Source organism: Grus americana, chromosome 12 (genome assembly GCF_028858705.1).
Source record: "Grus americana isolate bGruAme1 chromosome 12, bGruAme1.mat, whole genome shotgun sequence".
NCBI classification, from domain to species: Eukaryota; Metazoa; Chordata; class Aves; order Gruiformes; family Gruidae; genus Grus; species Grus americana.
The window spans coordinates 14424124-14444064 of record NC_072863.1 but is presented as its reverse complement, the minus strand read 5'-3'; the positions used below and the strand labels follow the sequence as shown (position 1 = coordinate 14444064).

Genomic DNA, 19941 nt, shown 5'->3' with positions numbered 1-19941 from the left:
GAAAGGCTACTAACAAATGACAAGATCATTTATGAAACTATTTGGAATGACATTTAAAATGTTTGATTTTATAATCAGATTTTGTGTATTTTGACAGGTATAGAAATTAAACCATGTTAGTACTCCTTAAAAAAAGAAAAAACCAAACCCAAACCCTGTCTCTTTTACCTCAAGGTACCTTTGAATAACGCACTAGCAAAACTCATCTATATCCACTTCCGCACAGTTTTCCCCTCATTTACTTCATCATACTTAACTTCCATAGTGCACAAACTTAAGATAAATGCCCTGTAGCCTTCCTTCAGTTTTCTTCTGGGGGATGGATAGCAATTGTGCTAAGTCTCCCATGCAACCACAAAGCAGAGTACGGAACTAAGATTCAGTACGAAGAGGACTTTTCCTGCCTCATGCTACTCAACTGACTAACCTTCGATCAATTTTCAGCTTTAAGTCCAAATGTGCCTCTCCCAACCATCAACAGAACAGCAAGATCCATACTCAAGGAAATTCAGGATTTACCGATGAAAATATTTTTCGTAGCCTCAAATGATGGAGATCACAGGGCAACCAGGGATGAAAAGATTTGGGTGGTTTTTTTGTTTCTTTCTTTTTAAAAATACCTCCTAATAACTTCTGAAACAGATAAACATTGGTGAAGTGCTGAGTATTCCACTAATATTTGTCCATATATAGTATATCCTTGCAAGGTACATAGATAAAAGTCCATAAGCAAGACTATAAAACTTTGTTCTACCAATGGAGATCTGTCTTAGTAGATCAAAAAATTCTCAGTAAATTGAAAATAATTTAGCAGTAACTACCACTTCTGAAGAAGAATTAGTTAATGACCTGTGGAACATTTTATTCTCCTTGCATCTCAAGTTTCCAAGACAGGAACAGCTCTTATCTCTTACACAAAATTAAGAGTTTCTTTCTCATATGGAATCTAAATGGTGTTAAAAACTTATTCTGGTATTTTTCCTTTATAAAAGTAGTCCGAAGTATTTCAGCAGTACTGAGTTGCATCAGTATCTCAGTATCAAAGCAAAGCAGTACGTGATGACTGATACAGAGCTCCAAGAACTGGTTATACTAAAATTAAGCAGTATGTGTACACAAGTGTCATTATTCAGAGACATTCAGTATAAGAAGTGCAATGCCAGTTAATAATCTGAAAATAATTAATGCCATCTTGAATAGAAGTCAAAGCAAAGCCACAATGACAATAGCAAAAAATGGTTTTATAGCTTGCTCACCTCTCAATACCATAAGATTAAGGTTACCAGAAAGTTTATGATTGCTAACATCCAAAGGAGATTTAAGAGTCTCTAATAGTATTTACATAATTGCAAATCTCAAAATTCAAAGATATTCCTTCCAAGGGGATTACAAGCATAGTTGATATTTTTTAGTGACATGATGCAAAACAGATTTAAGACCACATCTCAGAATCATGTTGATAGTAGTACAGAAATGCTATTTACATAAAAGGGCTACAGAACTCCCAGTTGATCATTACAGATACTAAACCTTTATCTAATGTTTCATATTCCTGTGTCTTCTGTAGGAAAATTCCAGAATTGGAAATGTATTTGAAAAATACTGTTAGTCCTGACTCATTTCACAACATTACACACACCACCTTCAAAGGCTCCACCCACATTTCTTCCAATGTTTGTCATGTGCAGCTCTGAAGCACCTATTCTTACAGATGTAGCAGAAATGGATGCCTTTAACACCTGAAAATACTGTAATCGTTACCAAGTATTTGGTATGACTCCTTCACGCCACAAACAGGAAAAGGATAGGACTTAGTATTATTAGTAACACTTGAGTATGCAAAATCAGAGATTATTTTATAAAGCCAATCCAACACAAATGACACTGAGAACACTTAACAGCCTAGCAGAAAACAGGTAAGAGTAACACAAGACAATGCCCCAAGAAAGAATTTGTTGATAGCTCATTTTCTCATATTCATAAAATAGCAAAGAATCATTTCTCCTACTATGAAAGACACTTTCAGAGAAGTAGCCGTCCCCTCTATGGTGATAAAAACACCAAAAGATGATCTAAATAGCACTGTGAAAATTACAGGAAATGACAGAAAAATACACAAGCACAGCAGTGAAGAGCAAGACTACATCTCATGTTTGGATTCGACAGGTCATAACATCCAAGTCATCTTGAGTAGAATCTTAGTGACTACAGCAATATATTTAAATTGTGGTAATAATGCTAAAACCTACCATTAATAAGTAAACCAGATGGTGAAACAAATAAATGTGAGTTATCAAGTTGAAGACTAGTCTAATGCCTTTAAACAGTCTCGTACTTACGTCACCTGGAAAAAGTCAAACTTGGGACACATAGCTAGTTGAGCAGAGTATTGAACTATGGGCAACTCTTGTCGTAGATTTGCATCATGTCCTAACTTAAAGACTGAAGATCTAGTACAGGGGATGAAGCACTCTTGTCATTGCTACTGTGTCTGTCACCATAAAAAGACCAATGAACTTCATTAGGCTGCAGATGATTCCAACAACATGCAAAGGTTTTAGTTTAGGGTCTTACTGCTTTCCAGTTACTGCAAAAGCTCTCCTTAAACAGGTCTTCCACATTGCTTTGGTCACAACCCAGAAACCTGAAGGTACCTGAACCAGGAATATCAAAGGTAAGTGTTGACCGTACACAGGTAGCATCAAGACAGAAGTTGCTAGTGAGAATTACAAAAATGAAATTTCTTTAGTTTATACCAAGTTTAGAAGACTCAACCACAGAAACAGATGGAATATCTGGTTTTCACTCCAGCCTGGCCAAAAAAGTTGATGTCATAACACTGTTGTTTAGCTTTTAATTTCCAGCCTTGCAAAATTACAAAAATTCATTGTAATGAATTTTTAATTAATCACAAAGTGAATGATGCCTTGCCAAATACCTACTTACAAATATGCAATACATACAACCCTTCTGCCTACCTCCATGTGAGATGTATGCTTAAAAACCAATTAACCAGACAAAATATATTAATAGCCTAAATACTTGGTTGTCTAATCCCATCTACCCATAGAAAGGTGGTTTTCCTTGTGACACAGAAAAATGTCAGAGATACAGACTATGAAAAACTGGTAAGTATCATAACATTATATCAATTTTCCTCCGGTATATAAATATTTAAACAGATTTGTAGTAAGTAAAATGTATTTGGACTCTACAGCACTATATATTTGTATACTTCTAAGTACAAATGTTTCAAAACATTTCTAAGTTTTCATTAAAAAAATTAATACTCAACCATTAAAGCTTTAATTTTGGTTTTCCAAAGGCATATCAGAACTGCTTGGTTTTCTTTATCCTGTGATATATGTAAGAATTATATACAATGCTAAAAAAACAAGACCTTTAACACCATAAGCCAAATTCACAGATGCAGGACAAGCCAGCCTCAGATATCAGTAAAGGCAGAGAAGAGGTACTGACTTCACGTGAAGTATTATGAAAAGTACAATAAGCATTTATAAGTCTTTTTTTAAATAAAGAGTATAAGTTGGGCATGGAAATTCAAACATAAAGGTGCGTATTTGTGAGTTTGAAATGCACACCCAAGAAGGGACAGAACACTGGCTATGATCAAGTGAGCACATAGATGAAAAGCATTAAAAACATAGTGAAACTAAGTGGAAGTAAAATGAGGGAACAGGACAGTGAAAGACTACAGCAGCTGGGATATCACTGTCACTAATAGCAGTGATACCCAATAAGAGTGCGCAAAAAGAAATCAGAATCAGTGAAAAAGGTTGGCTTTTACTTCTGTGAACAGAAGCACATTTTACAATGGCTAAGGTTGATTCTTCTCTAATGTGGGGGGAAAAAAAAAATCATATGTGGTAAATTTTTTTACCCCAAATTTGACTTTCAGTCACATAAACCATTAACAGTTCTCTCTATGCTTCAGACATAATTAAGTAAAAAAGTTTACAATCCAGCATTGACATGTTATGGCATTTCTCAAACACATGAGCAATCATTCTAGGAAGGGTTATATGCTGAAGATATGGTCTAAATTTTACAAATTGTTTGATACAAACCAAGAATTACTGGAAACACCTGTATATTTGTTATTTTTATATTAAATGGAATGACAGATACTTCAAAGGCTCCAGCTGCCATGAAGTTTTATTGCTTTTTTTAAGCATTATCCTCCTTTATTAAAATGGTTGACAACTAATGGTAAGGAGTGAAAGTAGAGAGAATATGCTTTTTAAGATAAAATAAAGCTATGTTGATACGAATGTGTATCTACTGTTTTCATAACAGTTCTGTAACATTTCATACCTGTCAGAAGGAGAACGTCAAAAGGGAACTCACATGACTAATCAAATCTGAGAAAGGCAGGCCATACAAAGAAACAGAATAGGGAAAGAAGAATAGTCACATAAATGGTACCCGAATGAGGGAAAAGGGTACAGACGATCATCCTTAGAAGGACTGAGGAGACAGGCTTGTGAACGTACACAGAGACTGGAGATATTTGCTGAGGGTATGTCTGTATGGAACAGTGAAAGAAAAGAAAAAGTTGCTACGGAATGCAACAGGAGGCCAAAGGAACAGTTGTTAATAGTGAGACCTGAAGTAACAAAGAACTTGGAAAGATGAATGATTTTGTCAATTGTAGCTATAAAAAAAAAAAATGTGAAGTATCTATAAGACCAAGGAAACAATGGCAAAGTGCTGAAACTACTGGGAGAAAAAGTAGGAGATTTTTAACAAGGTTATAGTGCAAGAAATGGCAAAAATTGGTTACAGACACCATATAGATGTTAACAGCAAACATCATTCCAAAGCTATCTGCCTCAAACAGGATGCTTTCCATCTTCAGCAGAAAATACAAGAATCACTCCCAAACCGGAAAAGAAAAATCATTCCCATGCTGGAAAGGCATCCAGCATGTCCCCTTTTAGAGGAAAATAATATCTAAAGCTAGTCCTGGAAAGAATAGACAAAGGACTACCTATTAGTCCTCTGAGAATGAGACAAAAACTTTAAAACCAAATTTACTACACCTATACAAGAAAAGACATGAAAAGATATGCCCTCATAGCACACATCTGCAAGATTTAGTTACTTAGCTGTGAGCTGCAAAAAGGCAGTTCCCTCCCCTTAGGATTCACAGTCCTGGTGGTTTGTTGGACCAGTCTTCTTAAAATAAATAAGGGAATCTTATCTTTTCTTTCCAAGGATTCTGGGCCCAGCAACACACCAAGTCATGACTAAGCATCTCTAGGTACCAGACTGTCAATTATCCCTGAATCATGCTCATTGATTGCACTGCATTTTCCATGGAATAATTCATCTTAGTCAAGGAGAACAAAAATCATGAAAGTATGAAGCATTTACCAAGCAATATTTTAATTCCATTCAGAAAGAATTCGTCTCCACTACAGTGATCACACCAACACACTCTAGTACTCTGTGAAATGCAGTGCACTTGACCAGTATGAAATTTTAATTTAAATCTTCCAGTTGCGTATGAACACATCCCCAAACCATCTCCTGTGTTTTGTGTGGAATATGATCCTTCTAGATGTATCTCAGAGCACATTCTGGATCAAGTCTCACAGGTGATACAAGCAGAGAAAAGACTGGTTTATTAGTCTCCCTAGGGCTTAGATGACAATTAGGCACCAGTTTTGTACTGTCAAGATCAAGATGCTGCTGGATACACTAAAGAATGAAACTAAGTGCTTCAGGACTTGAATTTATAAGGTCCTCAAAGAGAGCTACAAGGAGGGTATGAAAACCTGAAGTGGATATTAGGTGTCTACTTGCACCACTTAGTCCCTTCATGACTCTACCAGCCTCATATTCCTTCCCTCTATATCTTAATATCGAGATAGAGGCATATTTTTCCAAAACATCTACATATTCTGATGAAGATCGTCAAAACGATTCAAAGCCAAAGAAATTATCAGAAGTTATCAGTAAACCATGAGATTGAATAAAAGAACTCTTTTGCTTTTGATGTGTTTGCAATGTTACTGTTGTAAAACATTTCTCAGGAGACTGCTTAAAGAAACTTTCTACATGAAAAAAATAAAATAATCTTGCAATTAAATCCGCACTTGACATCATCACACACTTCTTGTTATGCTGGGTCAAGCAATTAATTTCATAATCAAATTCCCCATCTGCAAGATGGGCATAAAACTCGCAATAACATTTAGATAAATTACTTAATAACACAGCGATACTCAGACATTGTGATGAAAGAAAAAATTGTACCTAAAATTCAAGTAATTCAGGCTAGAGGAAAACTGCTGATTTAAATTGAACATTATCACATAGGGTTTTTTTAAAAAAGAAAACTGAGCTTTTTTAGTTAAAAAAAAGTTGCTGCATTTATCTTAAGTGTGATGCTCCATCTAGTCAGGTAATACAAGTGAAGACTGATAAATCTGTGTGCCCCATTTGCCCCCTTAGATAGTTTTACCAAGTCCTCCTGGTTAGAGATCAAGACAACACAAAAAATTTCCTAGGTTTAAATTTCTAAAAGTTAAAAGGCAAACATAATATGCAACTTGGAGGCAATGTCTACATTACAACTTGGATACATTAAGTCATGATTAATGAACAAGCTCCCATGAACATACACTCAAATGAAATTCTCACCTAAACTACAACCACCAATGTCGGCATGTTATGGACAAAAGGGATACAAGCCTCCATGATGTCAAAATTGAATGTAACCAAAAAAAGTTACCGAAGCTTTCAATTCTCCTAGGTTTCTTTGATTAACATTTGTCACTAAAGAATGCAGAATGTCATTTTTATCATCATCTATTTCACAAGACTGTGTAAATACTCTCATATAATTTGATAAAAGTCTCATTTAAAAAAGTTCTCTTATGCAACATATTTATGCCTTCTGTTTCTTTCTGAGCAAATATTATATCTTTAAAAATGTAAAACTGATTTTTGAAAGCGTTAATTTAATTCCAGGAAGCAATAAATGGATCTAGGACTTTGGCTACAATACTGCAAACCCACAGGATGCTTATTTACTGTATTTACAGACTTATTTCACACATACTCTGTTTTAAAAAAAAAAATTCTGAATAAGAGATTATCACCTATATTTTAAAAATAAGCTTTTAAGAGGGCTTTTTTTCTTAGAAACACTCAGAGCTGTTGGGACTGTATCATTTGGATATCGACCTGCCCTACCACACTAACATCAGAGTGTGAAATTCTACCTGTTTCTTCATTGCTAACATAAATATTGGATGTCGCACAATAACTAGGCCCAATTTTTAAAGTACTAGGAACATTTAAACAACGGTAGACTTGCATAAACCAATCCATGACTGTTTCTGTTATGTTGATAACATGTCAATGATAGTAGGCCCAAATCCACTGTATCCAAATTTTTTTTTCTGTGAATAGGGTAAACCCACAAATTATACCCTATTAATATGCTGATTAATACAACCCAACTCATGCAAAGCCACAGCAATACTGCACAGCATTAATCAAAATATTAAGCACTCAGCATATATGTTCAAGGCTCAGTGATGGCTTTATTCAGCCCCAGCACAAGGGCTTGGAAACAAACATGGAATGCCATTAAGTAATTTCAGTAAGAAGTACGTTTGGTAATTAAATGTATTTAGCAACTCAGCACCTGTCTATTTGGTCAAGCAACGCTCTCTTTGGTATCAGTAGGCAGTGTCCCTGCCATGGCATGAAGAGCAGGAATCCACGGCAGCATTCTACCACGAACGTGTATTTAACAAGGGCCCTCCCCTCCTCCCCCGCCTTAAACACCGTGCACCAGCAGTACAGCTCCCTCAGAAGCCTAGACAACGAGAAAGACTTTCCTTAAGTAGCGACAAAAGCTGAGGATTTAGCATTTAACGCCCCATCCCCAGCCCTGATCCTCGCTTCGGCGTCAAGGAGAAGGCGGCCCCGGGCTCTCCTCGCCTCCCCTCGCACACCGGCAGCGCGAGGGCCTCCCCTTCCCACAATAGGGGGAAGGCCCAAGGCCTCCTCGGACGCCGGGGCCCTCTCTCGTCTTGCCTCTCTCCCTCCTCGTCAGGCCTCGAGTTCCCTCAGCCCTGGGGCGGCGGCGGCCCCCGGCTCTTCTTACCCCAGAGGCCCGACTCCCTCTCCCCAGACACCGAGAGGGACCCGCCGAGGCCTCCACCCCTGCCCCACTCTTCCTCCTCCTCTCCTTCCTGCCCCGGGGCTTCAGCTTTCCCTCAGAGCGGGGAGGAGGAGCCGCCACCGCTGCCGCCGCCTCCTCCTCCTCCCGTCCCAGGCCCCACTCCCTCCCCTGAGGCCCAGCCCGACCCAGCCGCGAGCTCCCGGTACCTTGTAGAAGGCCCCGTTGGAGCCCCGCACCTCCACCACCAGCTCCTCCATGTTGTGCCGCGGCGGCTCGGTGCGGGAGACCCAGGCCCGGCACCTCCTCCCTTCCCTTTCTCTCTCTCGGCGAAGGAGGGGGAAGAGGAGAAGGAGGGGTGTGTGTGCCGGGGCGGGGGAGGGGAAGGGGAATCTCGGTTCACGCCGAGCCCGAGGGGGTGGGGCCGGGGGGGCCGGAAGGCGGGCCGCGGGGGGGCACGGCGGGGGGGGGGGGGGCACTGCGGGGACGCTCCGCGCCTCCGCTCCTCGCCCTCGGCCGCCCGGAAATGAAAGCGAAACGGTCACCGCCGGGCGGCGCGCGCGGGTAGGGGGGGAGAGGGGGGCGCGCGGGGGCGCCCGTTTCGAATGTAAACGCTAAATCCCCGTCACGTGACCGGCCGCGGCGGGGGGGGGGGGGGGGGGGGCGGGGCGGGGCGGGGAGCTGGCCCCAGCCAGCACGCGCCGCTCGCCCACCGCGTAACGGCCGGGCCCCGGGCCCCTCCCGCGCGCCCGCGCAGCCGCAGCGGCAAGGGGCGATCGAACCCGGCAGTTGTGACGGACGTCCCGCCTCCCCTCCTGGCGCGCACCTGAGTGACTGCCCCCGCTGGCCAATCAGGCTGCGTGCCGCTGCACCGCGCGTCTTGACCAGACGGGGGGGCGGGGCGCGCGGCCTGCTCCGGGCGCGTGTGACGGGGGCGGGGGTGTGCGTGTCTCTACAGCGGCCTGCCCGGGGGCGGGGAGGGCGGGCTGAGGCAGGGCGAGGGGGCTGTGCCGGGGCAGCGCTGGGGCCCCTGATCGCGGTGCTTGGAAGCCATGGTAGTGCAGGGGCCCAGGGAGAGGTGATGGGGATGGTGGAGCCGGCAGAGCGCGGGGGCTGCTGGGGTGGGTAGGGGAAGGCGCAGGCCTGGGCCCGGGGGACTCGGCTCAAGGCCCTCGGGAAGCTGCGGGAGATGGCTGCGGCGGCAGGGGGCAGCGGGCTCGACCATGCGGTGGTCGCTACCTCCCTGGTTACGGTCAAGAGTGAAGAACACAACATGAGTTGTGGCAGTTTTTAATGAGTTCTGCACTAACGAATGGTCTGGCTGTGGTGGTTATGCTGAAGACCTAAACGCCTCTAAGGGGTGTAATGCAAGATGAACAGACCTGTCGGCCTGGAACGCTGGTGTGCTACTCCCTCTGCCTCTCCGTGTCAGTTAAGCGTTCAGCAAACCAATGAGTTCACCATGTAACACATACTATTGCTTTAGCTACATTTAAACACTCACAGACATTTCAACTCGAACTCTGCTGAGAGCAAAGTGTAACACTGCGTATGGTTCACCATAGAACCCGGTGCTGAATATTTTAAAAAGCTGCTGTATCCGTGATGGAGCATTTACAACTGAAAGTATTCTGGCACAAAAGCTGCTTGTTCAGCCTTTCGTTAGACCCGCACAAACATTAACATGATCTTCCTTTGTGGTTCCTTTTTTTTTTTTCCTACTAACTACAAAGAATAAGAGAAGAAAAAACCCCAGATCTACTGTTACCTGCAAAAGTCACGAACACAAAGTATTACCATGGCTGTGATTTCTCTGAATAAGTGTGTGATACTCTCCTTATATATGGGGTGAATACTGATGAATTTTCAAAACTCTTGAAATCAGTAAGCATATGATTTCATCTTTCCTCTTGTTTTTTACATTATTGTGTTTCACACCTTGCAAATTAGTGTTTCTCTGTATGCTGCATTTTACATTTAAGCACGGAAGAGTGTACAGTATTTCTTGTTAGCCACTCAAACTTTTCCTTTCTGTTTATTTTTTTTAATGTGCAAGAGCTTGAGAGTTGCCTGTAGCAATCCCTGTGTGCTATGTGTTCACCTGCTTATTGTGATGTTTATTGTATGCATTCACAGTACTGAAGTAAATTTAGTAGTATGATTGCTATGCAATGTACCCTGAAGGGGAGGTGTCTGATACTTTTTTAAAAACTAGAAACCGCATAAATGGTTCAACTCAAAATTTCAGCAGTCTGCTGGGAGAGATGATGCCCAGCTCTAAAACAAAGTTAGCTGAAGGTTGTTTTTTTAGGATTGATTGTTTGTCATAATTATTCTCTTTTTAATAGAATAGGTTGCTGTCATGCAGGTAGATTATCTCTCAGCAGACAGAATGTAAACGTGTCTAATTGAGCTCTGACCTCCAGTGATGATTTCACCACTTTCCCTAAGCTAAAAGCTGCTGTACTGCATAATCTTCCCTAATGCTTGACTTGTTTTCCTTGCCATTGCTTAAATTCAACATTTTTTATTTTGTCCTGACTAGTGAATGTTTTAAGCCTTGTCTACTTAATGAGAGAATTTACGTATTTCCAGAGCCCACCCTCTAGTTTTTCTGCTTATTGACTCTTAACCTTTCCTCTTATTTTCCAAATTACTAGTTGTTTTTGCTATTTTACTTTGAAATATCTTCAGACTGAACTGTCTATCCCTTCTGAAATGTGTTCACAAATTGACTAGTTCTTATGTAGACTTAGAGTCAACTAGATTCTTTTAAATGTGTCTGTATTTCAAAGGCAGTGACACTATAAAAATACATCTCAGTAATTCCATTAAAGTCGTTTAATATTAAGGGTAAGATGTTATTTCATTGAAATGTTAGACTTCACTTCTTATATAAAATTCTAGTGTTCAGTTACACTATGCTGTGGCTATGGGATTATAATTCAACCAAAATTTTCCACCCCTCTAACTCCTGAATTCCTTCATATTCCCCAACAATCTCAACTCACCTGTTCCAAATCTTGGGTTTGGTCATACAGAAGCTCAGGGCTTCTGTTTCTTACTCAGAGCTACACTACTTGGTGTTTACAGGCTGATCTGCTAACTGGAAGGTATTTCAGACACTCTGCATTTGGGACACCTCTTTCCACCATCAAATTAGTTTTAAAAAAACCCCAACTTTGAATTTCATTCAATAATGGATTTACTCAAATGCTTTCTTAAATATTTGTAGACAATATAAGAGAAAGGTATCCCCCCATCCTGTCCTCCCTTGGAAAGCTGAAGGACATAAAGCGAAGGTGAGTGGAACTCCTCAGGGCATATCAGAGTCCTGTATCCTTGGTCATCGGTACCAGTTTAGCTAATACTATTTCCCTGGTATTTGTATCTTAGGTGTTCCAGTTCTTTGTCTATTGATCTTCACCAGGAAATGCTGGGTTTGACTCTGTACCTTGAAGGAAATAAGCATTTAAAATGTAGCCATCAACACCAGCCTTTCAGAGCAACAGCAACACTCGGAGCCTTTCTCAGCATCATGAATTGCTCATGAATCAATTTGTGAAAGACCCTTCATAGAGACATTGAGGTAAGAGTCACAGGAGCTACTGAATATTTTTCCCACCTTGTGCTATTATTTACGTTATGGCTCAGGGACTACAAATAAGAGTTACTCATGAAACATTCTTTTTAAAAGGTGGTAATCTGATTAACTATTAAAGTCTCTTAATGGAATTTTATACAATTCTCCTTGTTTACACACTCATTTTGGGCTTCAGCTTAGTCTTGCTGAGGTTCTTAGAGATTTTAATTCAACCTTGCAAATTTTTATCTGCTGGTTTTCCTTGTGCATCAGTTCAAAGAGGAGCGTCTCCTGGATGACTTCTTTTCCCCTACATTATGGTTTTCAGCATGCCATACAGGTGATATTTAGACTTCTGTATTTCCATCTAAGCCTGGTAGTCACAATATATGTATCTTATTTCTGACACTGTATTTGATACTGAGAAAAAAAGGCTTTGCATTCATCTGAAATACGTAGGATTTTGAGTTATTGCAATTAGATGGAACAGCTGAGATTGTTGTCCTGTCAATTTATAGCTGTAGCTAAAGTTTCAGAGGGCAGGAGACTATCACACTAGTTTAAAGGTGGTCAGATGCCCTTTTCGTGTTGGTAAGTCTCAATGAAGTGCCTTTCAGTAATCTAACTGAAATGGTGATGTTATAATAACCAGGTCAGCGGTTGGAAGAAACAGTTATAATCAATAGAGATATAAAAATGAAAAACTTCTTAGACAAGGTTGCTTTATGATTAATCAATAATAGCTGAAGGTTGAATATAACCAAAGTATTGCAGTTTTATTAGCTTGTCCTTGAGTAAAGTGATACCCAGAAATGACATATATCCAAATCAGGGTGTAGAACAGCCGGTATTCCCAGAATTTGTGAGGAGAAGCTGAACTAAACCAGGGAAGATTTGCATGTGTACAAGAAATCAGATTATGCTATGCTTCTTTATTCAGTTCTTTGAATAGTTAATATGAACTTTATCTGGGAGTCCCAATAAAACACTCTAAAAGGTAGTGTTCACATGGAGAGGCAATGAAAGTATAACCATTACAAAAAGACAAAACCAAATATTGTAAAATTATTAAACCCAAAAATCCTTCATTACACGTGTTAGACTGGTGGGTAATCTTCTTTGATCTTGTAAAAACTTATTAGTGAGAAGAGCCAACTAATCTCTATTGATTTCCTATCATAATTATTTAAGCTGACCTTTGATTAAACTTGACTATTTCTTTGTTTCCTTTAGAAGTCATTACTCCACCTTCTCCTCCTCCAAATACATAGTATTCTGTATAGCAAGTTTGGAATAGATAGGCACCCAAGGTTCATTTTGTCACAGATTCTACTTTAGTGTAGATATATGTTTCCACTAGTGGTTTTCAGTTTCTACAGTATACTGTATCTTCCTGACCTGGATATGGAAGGAAGCCTGAGGGAATCAAGTCTACTTTGCACCTGCAGTACAGAAGCTTCCCAGTTTCACAGAGAGGAGTCAAAGAAGTGAACACTGGAATCCAAACTTCAGAAGGTTATTAAACTTTGTAACTTATGAAAGCATAATTTTCTAAAAATATGTATTTTTAAAATACTACCTACTAACCGTCAAGGTCTAGCTCAATTTGGTCATCCAAAAAACAACTGTCATTGTCATTCAACTCACCTGTAAAATAATTGTCTTGGTGGGTAATTGCTTTCTTATTTGCTCCATGTTATGTTCTTTGTTGGAATAATGGGTCTCTCTATTAAAATTAATAGTAATTTTTTCTGCATTCTTCCAGAACAATACCTGTATATCCTGTTGTTGGTCTACAACCCTCAGTAACACATTTCCTTTTTTCTTTTTGAGTATCAGTAATGAATTTGAAAACATACCATGTAACATTTTGCTGCTTAATTATTCAGTTTCATCTCCATTTCTCTTGTTTTTGGGTTTTTTGGGGTTTTTTTTTTTTTGCATGCACAAATGCATTTATTAGTATATTAAGACTGCATGTTATTTCATCTGCCGAAGTACATTGGTATTGTAAACAGTCCATGTTAATAGACAACACTCACATTCATGTGTAAAACTGCACATTAGTTTATTCAGCTAATTTTGTTTTTATTAATCATTAACCAAATCACATTTGAGATAAATGTGAAAAGATGCCCTGAATTATGTAGGTCTTGACAATGAATGAATTAAACCAGAAAAAAATTACTGAAAACTTGGAGTACAACTGGTTAGAAAGCAATACAAGAGAAATGTTCTATTCTTTTCCTGTGGTCAGACAGCATTTGTAACTGTAAACGTACAGATACTCCCCTACAATATGCATGCTGGATGGCTATGTATGAATATTGTATGGTAATCCATACAGTAGTCCTCATTTCAGTTAAGTGAGTTTTAGTATGAACATATAACACTTAAATAATAGTTTTATCTCTGGAAGTTACAAACCTTAATATTCTGTGATCTTCATGAGTATTGGCATTAATGCTGCCATTTTGAAAAGAAGAGATTAGTGCATTAGGAGTTAACTCACCAGGGATGGCTTTGGTTCATAGAATTAAGAATCATATCCAAAAGTTACTGGCATCAAAATGGTTGTGATTCACTTGGCCATCTTGAGAGCGAGGCAAGTACAGCCCTACATTTCAGTGGCTATATGCAGAACCTTAGATAACAATTCAGACGAAGACAGCTGCGCTGTAGACATCTACAGTAAGATGAACTCCACATTTTGAGCCTTTATGGGCTTTCCAACCAGCTCCTGTATATTTGTTAAAGGGCAGTATTCATCAGCATCAATGTCAAAGATGGAACTTGCGAGCTTATAGGTTCAACCTAGAACATAAAGTTACTTGTACAATAGATAGAAATTTCTAGGCTATTTCACATCTACTTCTATAACAGAGTACAAGCATGTTTTTCTAGTACCCATGGAAAATCAACTGAGCAATCATCAGGTAGTGATTTTAACAGTGCATTCAATTTGTTGTGCCTATGAGCAGGATGCTTCAATCCTGAAGCTAGTACAGATTTATGAAGATTGATTACTGCCTCTTTTGAACATACTGCAGTTTTCGCTGAGATTAATCTGAAAAGATCACGTGACTCTTCCCAATCCATAGCAGAATTCCCAGTGATGTTGAGCAGCAGTAGGTCTATATGTTAAAGGCTATATATGCTAGTACATTTTTATGGCCTTAGCATTATTTGTATTGACCCTGATGGGGAGTGCTATGGAAGTACTATATAAAATGTCATAATCCTGACAGACCATGATATATAACTTCCTATTACAAGCATACATCACTTAAAAGATTTGTATTTTTCCACTAAATTGTTATAGAAAACAAGACTGTAATCTTACAATGTGGCAACAGGTGAATAGTGTGACAAAAATAAAAAGCAAAGGAAGCAATCAGCTTGTAATAATAGTCTTTTAGTCCTGCTTTCTGGGTTTTTTTTCAGATAACATAGATGACATTTTTGTCTTAATAGCTAACATTTTATCCTTTACTAGTTTGAACAGTCTTTGACATAACATTTATAAGTTTATATCCTGGACATATTTGGCATAGCTATATTTTTTTTTCCCTGTGGGTTTCAAAAATTACTTATCTTAACTTGCATTTTCTGTAGCTTCACAAACTGCAGAAAATAATATTTGAAGACAGATCAGTCTGAAGATTACCTGAACACCATGAAGATTTTAAGTGCAATAATTAAGTCCTACCACAAGAGGACCCCCAAAGACAGTTTGTCTTGAGTGGAAAACGAGATGATACAAATTTGTCTTCAGAACACTGATGTGTGCCATACATTTAATTATGCTTCTAGATAGCTTATACATTTCACTGTAATTTTTAAAGAAGACATGGTATTAGCTCCTTAAATACTGGCTACAGACTACGTTAGGACTAATAGTATTTCACATAAACCCAGGAACCATATTTGAACCAAATTAAACACTAAGAACATATAATGACTTTTGTTATTATTTTTGTTAGTAGTAAATTTAAACACTTAGAAAGGATTTTTTTATTATTGCTAAATGCATTTTAATTTTGAGAACTGTCTTGTATACCATGATCTAGATTGTTCTTCCATTACTTTCATCTACTCAGAACACTATGAAACACTTATGCAGTACCTGTGCTGAATCCTGAAGTTCCCTTACAGACACTTTAACTAGACAATACTTATTCTGCTTTAATGATCCTGTCCCTTGCAGCTTACATTTTCACAGACTTCTTTTACATTTTCACAGACTTTCAAAGAAAATCATATGCACTAAGAGTGGAGCGTGAGGTTGAGCTCTCTTGGATTATAATGAAAAGTCAACTAAATGTTCTCATTCTACAGGAAGGACTTCGGTGCTGTACTCTTTACTCTTTAAAAAGCTCCACTTCAATAATGTATTGCTAAACCAAATCAAATGAGATTTTCAGCAAAACCATCGTGATTAAATGGAAGGCTGCTAAAGGAACAGCCGTTCTAATTTAATCTCAAAAAAAAGAGGCAGTATCAAACAAGGAATGGAAACTTATTCAAAACTTTTAAACTACTTTTTAATAACAAGTTAGAGAAGTCTATCTTTACAAAACAACAGAAAAAATAAGGTTATCACTTTAGAAAGAGTCTACTTACCGTTCAGAAAATTTTAAATCAGGACACTTAGGTGAATAACTATATGTATAAAATTTAGCTTCAGTAACTCATTAGAATGGTCTAATTTTGATGACAGAAGAGGTCAGTCTTGGTTGTAAAAGTATATGGTCTAAAGCCAAAGCCCTGACTTTGTAGATACATAGACAAAACCAAGACGTTTTCCCATTACTTTTTAGAAAAAACAAGAAGTGCAAGTAGTTTATGGTAGTTCATCCAAATATAGTTCTACAGAAAGTAAGAGACATTTTGATACTATAAAAGAAGGTGATATTCTACTTACAATGATAATCAAGCTAAATGACAATTAATTATCATGAATATTCCTACCATTCACTATACAATCACTTCAGCTCATGTAACAGTCAAAGGCTCTAGGCCTGTGTTCAACACAAGCAAACACTTAGGTATTCTTAAAAGCAGTATGAGCTAGTTTTACTAAAGTGTCATAGAGAACAGTTTCCTCAGATCTCTTAATCTGAGTATGAAAATATTGATGACATGTCTTTGAGCTTAGACTTGAATAAGCCTGAGTTTAGATAAATCATTACTACAAGACTCAGTCTGCTTTTATTCACAAAGATACATCTAGATAGGTTACCCAGTGTTAATCAGTGCTTCCTCAATAGCAAAGCACCTGAAGGACTAACATAAATCTCATGCAGATGTATTATCATGTTAGTAGGAAGCCAGATTCTTGTATGTGTAAATATCAATAAAGTATTTGACTCCGTTGACTGGTCTTTTCTCTGCCGCTATGGAAAATACCAGACAGCAAGCAGAAGCACTGCTGGACCTAATTTAATGTAATTAAAATTATTTCCTTTATAACTGATGATATTGTGCCTGAAGGGAATTCAGCCCCAAATTTATATGGTATATTCACAATAAGAAAATATAAATTAACTTCACTCCTAAATCATTCCTATATTTACATATTCTACAGTAGGCAAAAGCTTGAGATTGTATGTTCTAGTTTTGAAAATATGGTTTGAAAGGCTGCTGCATCACAATTTGTGTTAGAGGGATTCAACACCATGGACACAACAGAGTGTCTATTCCCTCACACACCCTTCACCCCCCCCCAAAAAAAAACCCCAAAACCATGAGACTAAATAGATGATTTTGTGGTCTTTTAGCTTGTGATTACCGTATGTTTTAGCAAACTCATTTGTCTCCCTGCTTTATATATCTTCTGCTTTTGTTAACATTATTGTCAAAACATCTAGTCCTGTACTAAGTTAGATTAGCAATTCACACCTTTATAAAAGATTTGGCAGCACTCCAGTGTGTTGATGTCAGACATGATTATTGATTTACATTTTAAAGAGGTGCCATTCACTCAATGCATCATTTTTCCTTTTGTACATGTAACATTTTGCAGAAGAGATGGAAAAAAGAAGTGTAAATTTATTTTACAAGTGCTCTCTGAATCTCTTGGAACAACAGACATTGCTGAATCTGGCAGTTGGTGGAAGAAATGTTTCAACTGTGGAAGGAAAGTTACAGATTTCAGTGAGTGAAAGACATGGTTATTCTAGCAAAGATGTTGTGCCTCTGCACCAGTTGCAGGTGGCTGTTTTTCTGTTGGCTGCCTGAGAGCGTAGGCTACTTGTCATCACCTAGTCTGCATGCAAAATGGCAGCTTAGGCTGGTGGCATGCAAAAAGTCATCACCAGGAATCACAAGTTATTTTCTCACTCTGTATCACGAACTAAACCACACCACAAATACTGAGGTCCTGTGATAAGATTCATTTTGGTGAACCGCTCTGCTGAACAGAAGTACCCCGGAGCTTTGCTACTGGTTTCATTGAGGTCAAGATTCCTCCTGTCATCTACCACTTCAGTCTTAGGATCTAATTTGCCCAGCTATGAAGGGAGTTGCACTGCATGTCCTTCAGACATGCCTTCCAACCTATTATTCTGTGGTATTATTCTATTATTCTATGGTTCTGTAATGATGCAGTAATTCTGCATTTCAAGCATGTTCAGATATTCATGCTATTTGATGGAACGAGAAGAGATGTCCATGTGGCCAGTTTTCATTAAATATTAAAATGCCACATCTGTGGTTAAATATAAAGCTCAGGAGACAATCTTTTTCTTCTTTATTGACTCTTTCAGTGCCTTGTTAAAGCTCACCTGCTACAGAGCGCATTGCAGCAGATCTCTGAGTTGGAAACTATACCACAGAAAGGTTGTAACGTGGACAGAGGTTCTGCCACACAGGGGTGTGAGGTATTGCCAAAAGGTAGCTGATGGACATGGAGGGATAAAATAACAGTTACAACAGAAGACACAGTTAACCAACAGCTGAGAAAAAGCATCTCTGAATAGAAGGAAAATGTCTCTGAAATGACTGTCTAACATTTCCCAGGAAGAGACAAGCATTATCAGTCAGAATCACAAGAGACCAATTGTTCCGATATGACATTATGATGATAGGCATCATAAACCCTAAAGGAATTTGTCTTAATGAAGTAGTGTGGCAGTTTCATGTAAAGCAGCTTCCAAATAGTATAAACACAAATTGTTGTACCAATTCATATGAATGGAAATTAAAGGTTACCAATGGCTTTAGTTGTGTCACTCATGAAAAAGAAGAAAATAAAGCTAGTCAAAGCTTTTGGCCCATTGGAAACCCATTAGGCTTTTTACAACAGCCCAAGGAAGAACAGCAGGACTGTGGTTACTTGAGGAGAGGATATGAAACAATACTGCTCATCAGGTAATTTCTCAATTATTTGTTATTGATTGGACAAAGAATAAATAAATCTCAACCTCTACGCTAAAGCGTTAGGGAAGATGACTGTATTATCAAAATGATCATAAGAATTTTGTAGAGAAGACAGGAAGAAAAATTAAGAACTCCTGCTCTGGATGGTACAATTGAGAGGAAGATGGAAGACCAAGGAGGAGATGTCACTGAAGCAGATGCAAATGTGATTCTGGATATGAAGAGCATTACTTACTGGTTAGCAAGCGGCTTTATGAGCCAAAATGATGGTGAAGCTGTATCAGCTGAAAAAGCCAAGATACACACTGAAAAGAGCAATGGCATAAAGGCTGTTTCACCTTCTCCCTGCCCTCTGTCCTTCAAGAGCCTGGGGGAGGACAGGAGTAAAAGCCACCCAGTGTGATCCTGATGGAGGACAGGAAGGGTGCGGGCAGGCCATGTGGCACAGCATCTTTCTCCTTTATCCCTGAGTTCTATCATAATAGGCCAGCAATCTTAATTAAGCACTCCAGTAAGGCAAATATCAAGTAAGACTGATTCCTATTAAAGTCAAGAACAGTTTTGTTTGTTACCTGAACAGGAGCAGAGTAGACCCAGCAATGCTCTGTGCATGAAACAGGGCTATCAAATCTCAGCAATGCTTGGATATATAGTAATTAGCTATTGCTGGTGTGTTCACTTGATTTGATTTATGCTTTGACAGCTTCCCAACATGAAAAACAGTGATTAAAATAAGTCATTCAGAGATATTATTTAATGAGAAAAAGGTGATTGAGAGGCTGTATGTGCTGACATGGGTAACAAAATTGTACATCAG

General features: G+C 38.9%; 1 protein-coding gene and 1 long non-coding RNA gene across 7 annotated transcripts in view; one reads left to right on the top strand and one right to left on the bottom strand.

The window, feature by feature from the left end:
• Positions 1 to 8786, bottom strand: part of FMR1 (fragile X messenger ribonucleoprotein 1) — a 33818-nt gene extending 25032 nt beyond the window's left edge. The window contains exons 1-2 of one of the 6 annotated variants that reach the window (XM_054839085.1): positions 1643 to 1708; positions 520 to 633 (exon numbers count right to left, since the gene is read on the bottom strand). In XM_054839085.1, the coding sequence (XP_054695060.1) occupies positions 520 to 633; positions 1643 to 1663 (135 nt within the window). In that variant the 5' untranslated portion in view covers positions 1664 to 1708. Of the gene's footprint in view, positions 1 to 519; positions 634 to 1642; positions 1709 to 7681; positions 7779 to 8370 lie in introns of those variants that run through there. The other 5 variants (XM_054839088.1, XM_054839084.1, XM_054839086.1 and 2 more) reach the window with 5 other exon arrangements.
• Positions 8787 to 9350: 564 nt separating this feature from the next.
• On the top strand, positions 9351 to 16957 carry LOC129211658 (uncharacterized). The gene is made up of 4 exons (XR_008578908.1): positions 9351 to 10045; positions 11397 to 11463; positions 11558 to 13259; positions 15360 to 16957. It is a non-coding gene; the product is annotated as an uncharacterized LOC129211658 (long non-coding RNA).
• Positions 16958 to 19941: the final 2984 nt, after the last annotated feature.